This window comes from Lytechinus variegatus, chromosome 10 (genome assembly GCF_018143015.1).
Source record: "Lytechinus variegatus isolate NC3 chromosome 10, Lvar_3.0, whole genome shotgun sequence".
Classification (NCBI taxonomy): domain Eukaryota; kingdom Metazoa; phylum Echinodermata; class Echinoidea; order Temnopleuroida; family Toxopneustidae; genus Lytechinus; species Lytechinus variegatus.
The window spans coordinates 2,658,051-2,671,945 of NC_054749.1; the positions used below are offsets into that span (position 1 = coordinate 2,658,051).

At 35.1% G+C, this 13,895-nt stretch overlaps 1 protein-coding gene across 1 annotated transcript in view; it reads left to right on the forward strand.

The window, feature by feature from the left end:
- Positions 1-13,895, forward strand: part of LOC121422569 — a 134,221-nt gene that overhangs the window by 97,342 nt on the left and 22,984 nt on the right. The window contains exons 69-80 of the mRNA XM_041617715.1: positions 767-1,024; positions 2,136-2,255; positions 2,536-2,649; positions 3,267-3,386; positions 3,835-3,948; positions 4,618-4,737; positions 6,076-6,195; positions 6,966-7,082; positions 8,236-8,367; positions 10,006-10,122; positions 12,389-12,517; positions 13,748-13,891. Of these exons, the coding sequence (XP_041473649.1) occupies positions 767-1,024; positions 2,136-2,255; positions 2,536-2,649; positions 3,267-3,386; positions 3,835-3,948; positions 4,618-4,737; positions 6,076-6,195; positions 6,966-7,082; positions 8,236-8,367; positions 10,006-10,122; positions 12,389-12,517; positions 13,748-13,891 (1,605 nt within the window). The remainder of the gene's footprint in view (positions 1-766; positions 1,025-2,135; positions 2,256-2,535; positions 2,650-3,266; positions 3,387-3,834; positions 3,949-4,617; positions 4,738-6,075; positions 6,196-6,965; positions 7,083-8,235; positions 8,368-10,005; positions 10,123-12,388; positions 12,518-13,747; positions 13,892-13,895) is intronic.

The window sequence follows — 13,895 nt, forward strand, 5'->3', positions numbered from 1 at the left end:
CGTAAACTAAAAGCTATCTGTTTAAATAATTCCCATTCCTGTACATTTCCTTTTCCCCTTTTCTAAATTTGTTCTCAAGCATTTCACTATCTCTTAATTGCAGTGCATTAGAATATATGCACATGTACAAAATAATAATGCGTCTGTGTGAAACAAGGCCCAGATCATAACATTGCTCAAACCCGCAAGACTCGGTGTTTCATTGTTTATGCCCTTAATCAAATATAAACAGTAACGTTTAATCACCATTTGTTTTACCAATGAATATTCACTGGTATTTGAGCATGTTTCTTTTCCCAATTGCCATCTAATTATTACAGTGTTCCTGGTTGCAATTTGTAATATTTAACATTAAAGTTGGTTAACCTGGTTGTTTCGTTTTCAGCTGACATTGTCACTCAAGGGCAAATCAAACCTGTGTGCATGAGTGAGCAGGATCACAAATTACTTCAACAAATTATATATTTTAGCCATCTCAAGTACATATGTTTTAAAGCAAAAAATGTGCACATCTGTTTTTTGTAACAAAAAACATAAAATCAATTGCACAATTACGTGTAACTGTAAAAAGTTACAAGCAATTGTAAATATTAAGCTTTTCTCTTTATGTTAAAAATAACTTATACTCCACAAGAAATTTTATTGGATAAGGAAGTCCCGTGAAGATTTCTACAACTCTTGAAACAGCTAAATTGCAAATATATCCGTTCTCTTTCACATTAATTTTTGTTGATATTGATAATAGTTATCTTCTATCCGTCAACAGGTTTCACAGGGGCTAATTGCTTTGAGCGTAATGACCTGTGTTCGCCATCCCCATGTGTGAATGGGGACTGTCTTAGCGGATCAGGGACTTTCACATGTCGTTGCTTTAATGGTTATACCGGGTCCCGTTGTGAGATAAACCCCAATGATTGTGCACCCAATCCTTGCCAGAATGGAGGGACATGCACTGACGGTCTTAATAGATTCTTCTGCAACTGCTTGCCAGGATTCTTTGGATCTATGTGTGAGATTGTTCAAGGTAATGCAGTCTGGGTACAAGGTCAGGGCCTGGGCATGTGGCCATGAAGTATTTACTATTAAGGCAAACCCATTGACAATAATGATAATTATAACTTATAGTGCTTTCATGAAATTAATAGAGTTTTTTACAATGTAGATAATTTGAAATATACAAAGAAAAAAAAGTGAATTGGATATTATATAATAAAATAAATGTAAAAAAAAGTAACGCTAATAAAAGCTAGTTTGGGCGGGAAGGGGGGGAGGGCATTTCATCAATATTTTCCTTGATTATGATTGGCTGAGAGGCACTGTTACCGTAGTAACTGTTGAATAAAAAAGTACTTGTCGGATAAAACATCTGGGGCCCATAACACAAAGGCTAGCGATTGATCGTACACTTGATTTCTACGACTGATTGTACATTGTAGACTCTTGAATCAAACATAGAAAAATGTTCTACGATCATTGCTTAGCTTTGTGTTTACAGGCCCCTGACAAGTCCTTTCATGAAACGCCTCCAGAAGTCCTGTTTTACTAAGGCCATGGCCTATCTTTCTGCTAAAATTACTAGAAGCACAAAATGCCAAAACTTGGGGAAGAGCATGTGTTCACTATGCTCTCCCATCATGCTATCATGGCAAGGAAAACTATTTCAGTAATTATTCCCAACCAGTTATCGATGATCTGAGTAATAGATGAGGTGATCTATTGAACCTATAATGTTGAAGATTATCGCCACGATTGGTTTTCCAAAGTACAACCAGAAATGTAGGCCAGAGTTTAAAGTAAACATGAGTTCAGAATATGGGCAATTGAAAAACTTTTTTTTGTATTACTGTTTGGTTTATAATGAAAATAATTACACATGCTTGTTACATTTGAAACAGTCCAGAAGCCCAAGACTGTGACTTGGGCATGAGAGATGCTTTCAAGGTAAAGCCACTTAGAAGGTAATGCTGCTCTGGAGCTAAAGCCGGGGTAATATATAGTGCGCCATTGAATAGGCAACTAGATAAATTGGTGCCTCATAAATGCTATATGTTACATATATGCTTATAATTTTTCCTCTTGAACTCGATGATGTGTATTATCTATGTATTGTTTATTTCCTTTCTTTTTAAATGGAGATCCCAATCAGTGTCTTTCAAATCCTTGTCTGAATTCTGGTAGCTGTATTGATGGAAACAACCGCTTTACCTGTATGTGCTTGCCAGGGTATACTGGAACGCGTTGTGAAACCAACATCAGTGAGTATTTGCTGTTATGAGAACAAGTTACTGTGGCAATAATATTTTATCCAACTTCTTTAAGGGAAATGTATCTTTAATAAATCCTTTTGTGTTTAAATTGCTCCCTTTTTCCCTTTATTGTTGAAAATGACACACATTGTATGTAAATATTTTTAGTGTTTTTCCCCCTTTACTGTATTATTTTAATAACACATTATGAGTCATATACTGCAATTACTTGTGGCAGATACAAACTGATGATTTGAACATATGTCGTATATCCCCTCACCAAATACAGATGAATGTGGCAGTAATCCTTGCCTAAACCAAGGACAGTGTCTTGATCAAGTCAACGCTTTTCTGTGCAACTGTCCCGCAAACTTCATCGGAACTCGATGTGAAACTCCACTAGGTAAGATTAATGGAGCTACAATTTTCTACCTTTTCTTTCTCTTTCCCTATATATTGTTCTACTTTGTATTTTCAATTACTGACAGTGTGACATTTTTGTGTGCAAGACTTCATTCAGGCAACGTTGATTCACGTAAGGCCGTAAACAGTCAAAACTGTCTATTGAGGCCAACCATGGGAAACATAGAATGATGGGTTTGATTTGAGACAGTTGGCTGCCAAGAAGGATTTGACTGAACTCAATTAATCTGACTATTAATTCTACAATTGTATATTTTGGGATTTTCAATACAATCCTTCAGGTATGTACCTTTTTGTCTGATGCAAATTTCAGTATCCCTGGTAATTCTAAGTTCATATTCATATTTGATATGTAAAAATCCCCCGGGGGTTGTTTCATAAAGCTGTTTGTAAGTTAAGAGCGACTTTAAGAATGACTGGTGATCCTTTCTTACATGCTAAACCAGCATCAATGAATCTACCATTTACCATAAGAAATGATCACCGGTCACTCTTAAAGTTGCTCTTAACTTACGAACAGCTTTATGAAACACTCACCTGGATATATAAAAAAATAATGCTTACAACTTATCCAAGTCTTCTGATCTTTTGTTATAGTACCTGATGCATGTATCTCCAACCCATGCCAGAATGCCGGAACCTGTACGAGAATAAATAACGGATACCAGTGTATCTGCCAACCAGGATTCCAGGGCACCAATTGTCAAATAAATATCAGTAAATTACTCATTTTCAAGTTTATTTTTGTAAAGGCTTAACCTCAAGAGAATAGCAACTAATGATTTTTCTTCCTTTTCTATGAGGTAGTTTGAACCACAGGTTATGGCTCTATTTCTTTATTCCATGGAAAAGTTGAGATATAATTTTTGCCAAATAGGCAATGTTAACGTGTATCATCGACATCAGTTCTATTAGGTTTTAGGCATCTGACTGTTTTACACACGTGTAATATAGATTGGTCTCTTTTTATAGCATTTGTGACGTGTATAAATATGTGATTATTGTTTGTAGGCACATTGTATTTCTTGTTCCGACCAAAAAATTATTAATATTGACATTTGGATGGCGGATTTACTTACGAACATCACAAGCCATCATTTCAATTTTCCAATTGTTTGCAAATTAACAGCAGTTTAATATGAATTTATATTATTGTTTCTCTTAGATGAGTGTGCTTCTAGCCCTTGTCTAAATGGAGGCACCTGTGTTGATAGAGTGAATAGATTCACATGCACCTGTACCCAGTTCTACACTGGACAAACCTGTGCATTTGCTGTTGGTGAGTGACCCATTGTATATACCTTAATATGCATGCGACGTCATAAGCTCATAGCGCCCTCCTCGGGGGAAGTATGAATATGCGTACAAATAATTGTCAGAGATGCACCAGCTGCAGATCACTGACACATGCAAGGCAATGGCTTCAGCCTCCAAGATGGCGGCGCAGTGACATCAATGCATAGGTTCTATTCAGTTTTCTACAGTAGCATATTTGGGCATTGTACATACAACAGATGCCAAAGAATTGATCTATGTGTTATAGTAATAATGATCTTTTGGTTTGTTTGTATGAAATAAACTCTTAATAGAAAGTCAGAAAAGAATATTTGCTACTAAATCTACTTGTTGAGACACCATTTCTTTATAGTAAACTGAAATTGAACATTTGAAAGAATATCCACAAGGCATTAATATATAAAGAAAATGATACCTCATGGTTTATTTCATCAAATATTACACCTTGTGAATATTCATGAACATGAAACATCCATGTACATGTAAGTCTACTGCCTAATTTTTGAGCGCTGAAGCAGAATTAGAATAATAAATGAAATCACACGGTATTTTTTTAACAGAAAAAAAATCAAATTTGAATAAAATTTTGGTATCATTCTCTTTGCTGGAACATGTAACAACTTTCTGTTTCTCTTTTGTCAACCCGCTTCAGTCAACCCCTGCACTACAGCACCATGCTTGAATGGCGGTACATGCAGCGTCAACCCAGCCAATCCAAGTAGTTTCCTGTGTGCCTGTCAGTTTGGATATAGTGGAAACCAATGTCAGTTTGGTGAGTTAATTGAGTAATTTCAAGTCCGGTGTTGGCGTTGGAAGCACAGATTGGACTGCATCCCCTAGCTCCAAAACCTATTCTGAGTTTGTAAAACTGATCCAGATCACACTATTGACATCTCAACTAGTGAAAGACTTTTCGGGACCACCTTCATTTTGTGTTTGGTGCTATACTCTTGTAAAAATTAACCGAACACCAACACCAAAAGGTCAACACAGCTCTTGAAATCACCTTATGTGTCGAGATTCAATTCAATGTAGATTTCCAACAGAAAAAAATATATATAATGCAAAATCATTGCATAGATATTTGAAAATTACAGTTAAAAGAAATGTACAAATTTATAATACATATTTTCCACGTGGAATTTATGCATATCTGGAAAAATGGAGAATAAATGATTAAAGATTGTGTTATTGGTCCTTGAATGCAGGCATTTGAAGATATTTAGCTCCCAATTGATTCACATACATACACATGTCAATATGATTTTATCATAACAAAAGAGATTTCCACATGAAAAATAACTGCATATGTCATGTGAGTTGGGTACAAAAATATATTCATTTACACAACACATCACTATTGCAATATAAAAATACTTTGAGAAAAGTTGTCTTCTTTTGGCTACAATGTACCTGCCAATAAAACTTAATTTGAAAATATGTTTTAAAGCTTTACAACACTTGCGTCAAAACAGGCAAATAGAATCAAGAAAAATGAGAAGTGCTATATAATGGGTAGTTCTATATTACGTGTAGTTCAATAATTTCATCATCCAAGTATGAATTTGCAATAAGTATTAATTTGATAGGTGACTTCTTGTTTGGAAAGAGAGTTGTACGGGTTGAATCAGAGCCAGGTTTAAGCAAAGAAACCAATTAAAGAGAAATTCCAGTAGTTGCAGTAAACACTGATTTCATGAGAAAGTCTGTAAAAAAGGGCTTAATTGTCAGTATATCATTGAGGATCTAGATCTGGTACAGTTACATTAACTGAACTTTGTGAAATCTTGAAATCTACGCTGAAAAATGTTCACACCGAAGATCCCCAACACAGATAAGCGCACGTGGGACAATGTATAATTATTGCTTAGAGCGTCGGGCCCGACGCCCTACTCAAATCCTGTGCTTATTTGCTGATTTCTCAGCAATTACACAATTTCTTCCAGAATCCTTTGGCACATGCGTTTTATTTATACAAACAGGCACTTTGGTGGTCATTTCATTGGATTCTGTACAAACTCATTTTGATATCGTTACCAAAACTAGCATTTACCTTTAAGTAAATTGGGTTTCAATTAGATCTATCAAATAAACTTTTCTTCTTTATCAGATGGTAATCAATGTTTGTCAAACCCATGTTCTAACGGTGGTGTGTGCATCGATGGTAACGGCCGGTTTGCCTGTAATTGTGCTCCTGGATTTAGTGGTGACACTTGCCAAATCAACAATAGTGAGTATACTAGTATTTCATTCTTTTATGAAAAATTGCGGTTTGTTTCTGCAAGTATTGAAATTATTTTATTATAGTATTTTCTTTGGTCGGGATGCACAGTGGTTATGCATTTAAAGAAATTTGTTTCATGTGGATTGAAAGAACAAGGGAAATGAAAGAACTTTGTTCAACATAAAGCAAAAAAAAATCAATATTTCAAAGAATTGAACTTACAAAATTTAAAATAATGATAAAAATAATAATAAATAACATATAACACTGTGACATTAAAAGAAGAATGAATTTTGTGATTCCAAACCAGTCCATGACGGATCCCTGTTAACCGATAGTGGTGGTATTAGTAGTATACCGATTACCAATTTTCTTATTGTTTTTATTATCATCATATTGAATTATTGACAGTAGTAGTAGTAGTAGTAATGATATTACAACTGATAATACTAGACAGGAATTTTATTTATCTTTGTCTTTAGATCGATTATGATAATCATAATTCATACTGGTTGTATATGTCCAAGGTAGCTACTTCAATTATAAAACTACTCTTTTGGCGATGGCAATAACCACCAAACCATTATTTTCTTTTGTACTTGTACTGATTTTTGCTCAAAGTAGTGTTCAGTGTCACATCTGGTCAGAGCCAATATATTAAGCTGCTGGAGAGAAAAAAACTTGTTTATTTTATAACAGAGTTTTATTCCTCTTACATCTATTTAAAAATGGTTTGAAGGTTTTAAGCAATAACCTCCTGATCTTCTCATACATAGATGAGTGTATTAGCAGCCCTTGTCTCAACGGAGGTATATGTAATGACTTAAGCAATGCATATAGCTGTACTTGTCAACCCAACTTCAATGGCGCAAGATGTGAAACTCCTATACAAGGTAATCATATTCAATTGTTTATTAATTCAACTTTATTAGAAACATAGCCAATGCATATAGCTATACTTGTCAACCCAACTTCAAAGGTGTAAGATGTTAAACTTCTATATGAGATTATCATATTCAAGCATTTATTAATTTTGCTCTATTAGAAACATAGACAGTGATTATTTTCAAATTTGTCATCTTTGAAAATCAAGAATATATTCATTTTGGTTAATTAATTGTATTACCATTTCATTCTGTCCTGCTAAAAGGGTCCCTTTAATCCAAAATCAAGTCGAATACAAATTCACTTTGGTCACATTTATTAAAAAGTACAAGAATATGTACAATATGATCATTAAAAAGAAAGCAATACGTGAAAAATCAATTTAATGACAAACGGAAATGTTAAAACAATGCACTGAGTGGATTGCTATAGATGCATAATGCCAAATATATATCAAATATCCGCATAGCCCATGTACTCTGGCACATTGCAACCACTCTCCATCCAACATATATAGCAAGGGAAAGGGCTTGTTGGAGAATATTTGCGTTTGATTCCATGTTCTATTCGTCTGAATATATTTCACTTTCCATTATTTTATTTCATATTTCCCCGATCTTTATTACATGAGATTCCGCCCACACATGTGCAGTCAATTTGCCGTGCAGATTGTTTCAGAGGGGAAAGCAACTTTCCCCAGCAGTCATAATGACCCTTTTTTTCTGACGTATTTTCAGACCACCGGTCTTGAAAGTCATACTTCACAGGGAGAGCAACTCTCCTTTTCTTTATAGATTTGAGAAACTGTGATTATTCTCGTTGACAATCGTAAAAAATTTGCTGCTTTTGTACGGCCACAGTGTTGTCTTTGACCCTGCCTAGCATCAGCTCCGTAATAAAGCCGCAACATACCAGTGAAACGCTGGGCACGGTGAAAACCGGAACTTTCCTGTGTTAAACCCCCTTGGGATCCTGTACGAATCCAGAGCCCAAGCGCACAGTGGCAAACTCCTGTATATCATCACCCTCTCTGTAATCACCCCCATCCAGCATAATATATTTAGCGAGAGCTCGCTGTATAATATTTGTGGTCGATTCTTCCTTGTTATATTTGTCTGAATGTATAAGATCATCCATTTTTTTGAATGTTAATGTATACAGTGGCCAATCCCTGCATATCATCACCGTGTCTGAACGGAGGTACATGTGTAAGGACTGGTGACTCTACCTATGTGTGTAACTGCCGCGCTGGATTTATTGGAGCAAGCTGTAGCCAGCCGGTTGATATCACAAGTAAGATTTGGTTTCATACCGTTATAATCTAGTTCAAAGCTAAGAGATATGTGTATATCATTCAAGAGTTTGATTACTTGTTATGTGTGTATATTGAATATTCCTGAAACTGGAGTAACACTGCCCTCGTGTCAATAAAGGTTTTACCATAAATTGGGAGATTAAATTATCATTTTGTGATGTTATTAGGTGTAAAGCTAAGAGGTAAGTGTTCAATATTCAAGAGTTGGTTTACTTGTTTTGTATGTATCTTGATTATTTCTGAAAGTACAATTAACTGTATATGTTGCAAAAATCCCCTCCTGAAAATATTGCACCCTAAAATCATTATTCAGTGTGTCAAAAAATTGAAAAAATAAGCGATGCGAAACGCCATCCCAATCTATTCCAAATACTTATAAATGTTTCATAAGTGTCCTAGGAGTTAATTTAGAGACGTTTTTTTTTATTAGGGGAAGGCGGGGTAAGTTGAGCATAGGGGCAAGTTGAGCCACCAGCCCCAGGCCAATAATGAATGAGTCAGACATTGTGGTGGTGTCATGTATTGATGACCCATAGCATAACCCCTAACCCCACCACATTGTTTCCAACTTTGAAACAAAAAGTAGTTTTTTAGACGGAAAAATATGAATTTCAGCCAAAAAAGTAAAAAAGAGTGTGAAATAGATAAGTGCTTTATAAACACACACGTCTTTAAATATAATAAAGACATGATAACAACATTATTAGTCCAGGTATGGATCTTCATTCTTGTCATAGTCTTTTATATGATGGATGCATAATAAATGTGTGGATACAAAATTATCGCACTAAGTTCGGACTGGGGTAAGTTGAGCCAAACAGCATGGGGCAAGTTGAGCCATGGTAATTCCTATGGTAATGTATCTTAAAAACAAACCATAAAAATCAATTGAAATGCAGGCTGAAAGGAGCAAATTTACATGACTGCTCTTTTCCTTTTACAGGATGTTAGTATTTATATAGAATTAGCAAGTGAAAAGACTTTAAACAAAAAATTGACATGCTGGTTCTCCCCCCATACATTTTGTACATATTTTTTGTGGCTCAACTTACCCCAGAAGGTGGCTCAAACTTACCCCATATATGGGGCAAGTTGAGCCATTTGACACCGTTTTTTTCAAAGGTCACGATGACTTTCAGTGTGGGGATAGAAAGTTATATATAGGTGGAAAATATTTCAGAAGAATTAAATTTCAAGGCAAGGTACTTATTTCGACAAGATTATTAATCATATCAATTCTAACATGCAAAAAGCAAAAACTGTCACAACTTACCCCGCCTTCCCCTACATATACCTCAGATAGCTTAAAAGTGTCTGCATGAGTTTCATTTTTTCTTTTTCCTGGATGTCTTTTTTTTATCCATATGAACAATAGAAAAACACACATCAATATCTGATTATTCTTTAAAATGAAATATTTCAACAATTCATTGATGAATTGTTTCTCAGATATTTCTCTGATAGCTACATGAGTTTGATTTTTTTTCCTGCGTGGGTGTCTTTTTATCCATATGAACAATATGTAGAATAACACTCATTTATCAATTATTTTTTTTTTAAAATAAGATGTTTGTAATGTTACTTGACGCTTTCAACATCCCTTTTCCTTTCCTCAGCTTGTGCCGATTCACCTTGTCAGAATGGAGCTACCTGTTCACCAACGCAGAATGGAGCTAGTTATTTCTGTGTCTGCTATGCTGGGACATCAGGGAATAATTGTGAAGTTGGGCAGAGTAAGTGTGTGTGGAATTATCGTAATGCATGTAGTCTGTTAACCTGTTGATATCTGAATTATGTAATTCCATAAGGTTTTGCGCGGGGACCACTCAGCTCAAGTGGGCATTGGGGTTAATTTTAACTACCCAGAAAATTTTTAAACAATCAACAATCCTGCATTTTAATCAAGTTAACTTTGCCCCCCCCCCCATAAAAAAACCTGTTCAACCTGGGAGGAATTTGATTAAGGAGAGGTATTCCACATGTTTTGCATAATCTTGCTTAAAAAATTGCTTCAGTTTTGAGAGATATTCAACTAGTGGAAGGTCAGATTATGCAAGTTTTGGTGGTATGATAATGACTTTCTGGCGTTACTACTTTGTTTATATACCCTCTCTCTGTATTCCCCATCTGTATATTATGCATTACTGTATGATTTTTTTTAATTATTTGTTGGTAAATGTATTGTGTAATTTTACTCTGTTCAAATTTATGTAATTCAGCCTTTGGCTGCAAATTTGATTTCGTTTCAATAAATACCATTTATCCATCCATCCATCTACTGTTCAAATGTGCAAATTAAGTTTACATAAAAAATATTAACTTGATTCTTATTCACTTTTGATTTTATCCTGCTTTTTTTTATTAATAATCTTACGTCATGCATTCACCGATCATGTTTATAGTGTATGATGTTTGTCTATCTATTTGCTTCTGATTTATATTACTTTTTTTTTTAATTGTGTTGTTTTGTGTTAATTTCAGGATCACTAACTTATAAGTTCCTTGTAACTTCTCAGTGATCCTTCCACTATTCTTAAATATACTCACTTTTGTTATAATGTATTTTATTGAAATATTCATACTTCTTGATTTGTATGTTTTTTATGAAGATTGTGGTAAATAAAGTTTCAATTTCAATTTGACAGGAAATGAAATTTTCTCACTTATTGATAAAGATTAAAATTAATACTGTTTAAAAAAGTGTAAGCTACAACTGTTTCCCAGTCGTAGGTTGGTCAATTGGAGGGGCACACCAGCTGTAACTTTCGGTATTGTTTTACACTTGACTTTTTAATGATTTTTGTCTCACCTGCGAAGCAAAGTGAGACTATAGGCGCCGCTTTTCCGACGGCGGCGGCGACGGCGGCGGCGGCGTCAACATCAAATCTTAACCTGAGGTTAAGTTTTTGAAATGACATCATAACTTAGAAAGTATATGGACCTAGTTCATGAAACTTGGCCATAAGGTTAATCAAGTATTACTAAAGATTCTATTAGAGTTTCATGTCACATGACCAAGGTCAAAGGTCATTTAGGGTCAATGAACTTAGACCATGTTGGAGGAATCAACATCGAAATCTTAACCTGTGGTTAAGTTTTTGAAATGTCATCATAACTTAGAAAATATATGGACCTAGTTCATGAAACTTGGACATAAGGTTAATCAAGTATCACTGAACATCCTGCATGAGTTTCACGTCACATGACCAAGGTCAAAGGTCATTTAGGGTCAATGAACTTTGGCCGAATTGGGGATATCTGTTGAATTCCCATCATAACTTTGAAAGTTTATGGATCTGATTCATGAAACTTGGACATAATAGTAATCAAGCATCACTGAAAATTTTGTGCAAGTTTCAGGTCTCATGATTAAGGTCAAAGGTCATTTAGGGTCAATGAACTTTGGCCGAATCAGGGGTATCTGTTGAATTACCATCATAACTTTGATAGTTTATTGGTCTAGTTCATTAAACTTGGACATTAGAGTAATCAAGTATCACTGAACATCCTGTGCACGTTTCAGGTCACATGACCAAGGTCAAAGGTCAATGAACTTTGGCCGAATCTGTTGAATTACCATCATAACTTTGAAAGTTTATGGATCTGATTCATGAAACTTGTACACAAGAGTAATCAAGTATCACTGAATATCCTGTTTGAGTTTCAGGTCACATGATCAAGGTCAAAGGTCATGTAAGGTCAATGAACTTTGGCCATGTTGGGGTTTTTTGGTGAATCTCTGTAAGTTTATTGGTCTAGTTCATAAAAAGTGGACATAAGAGTAACCATGTATCACTGAACATCTTGTGCGAGTTAGAGTAGTATTCAAAGTCAGCACTGCTGCTATATTGAACCGCGTGATGCAGGTGAGACGGCCAGAGGCATTCCACTTGTTGTATTATCATGACCAATTTAGTTATTTACAGAAAACAGTGAACTCAGAAGAAAAGAAAAATTTGCATTTGTATCGTCATTATTATTATAACTTATCATTGACAGCGGCATGCTTCCCCCAGCCTTGTCAGAACGGTGGTACATGTGTGTCAATGACCAGTGGTCAGAATGGATTTTTCTGTATGTGCCCACCTGGACTTGGATTGACTGACATCACATGTGCAGGTGTAGGTGGTAAGTGCATGAAATTCCAAATTTTTCTTTCTTTTTATGATTAGGATACTTCTAATTTCCTGTTTTCATCCTTTTTCATCTTTCCGTTTCAATCTTTCTGCCTGTATTCCTTCCCTTCTTCACATGGTGAACCGTAAACCTTCTCCATTACCTTTTTATGATTGTTCTGATTCATTCTAATTTGTTTCATAAGTAATGCACTTATCCACTGGGAATGTTGGAGGAGAAAGGAGGGGTGGGGGGGGGGGGCTGGGAAATAGGGAGGAAATAATATGCTGGAAGGACACCAAGCTCATACACAAAAAACATGATTTTTAGGGCTTTCTCACAGAGAGTGGCAGGTGACTGATGTAAGTGTTTTTAGTGAAAAGGGTAGCAAAATGCAGAAGTCGGATGAAATGGATTAATGTTCAACAGGCTGGATATGAGTTAAGGTATATATTTCACTATCATAATATTAATATGTTTGGGGCACTATCTGACTCTATGGTATTATTCCTTTTATTTATTAATATTTTGTTTTTTCATGTGTGGATTAGGTCGCTTGTTTTTCGTGTCTTTGTATTGGCTACATTATAACGACAATAAATATATAGCATTTATGAGGTCTAGCATATCTAGTTGCCTATTCAGTAGCACAATATATATTTTACCCGGCTTTAGCTCCAGCTGCTATTAATACTGCTTGGTGCATTAATTATCCAATTTTAATTTCATCATTAATGTAAAAAGAATCTTTTTCCTAATAACTACACTGAATGATTGTCATTCGCTGTTTTTACAAATGAATGGCACAATATAAAAGGATTATCATATATGTCATTGACATTGAGCCACCTTTCATTCTGAAGCTTTATAATACCCCTTACTGTTTTTATTTTGATAAGGAGAACACATTTTAAGAAAATAAGTGAAACATTCAATTCATTGCTGTAAGAAAACACTGCAGTAATTACTGTCGTAGTACCATACTTACAACAGTCCATAGATGCTACAAAATGTCCATGAATAGGGTAATTATATGACTTTTATTTACGTGCCTCAAAGGGAAAAGGTGAAAATATTGATTTGTGTAATCTAGTGTGTGCGTTAATGTAAAATTGAGCGGGTCATAATCAGAGAGGAATTAGATGAACTAATGATTTTGTAAAAGTAAATACTAGTGACCGACTTGTACTACTTATAGTTGTATTATTTTTCAAGAATAAATTATACTCTTGTGTTTTCTAGCAAACCCTTGTTCATCAATACCCTGTTTAAATGGAGGAATATGCTCATCGGTGTTTACGACATCAGGAACCATCAGCGGATATGAATGCAATTGCCAGGCAGGCTATACAGGAGTACGATGCCAGACTTTACTAACTCCTCCAGGTAG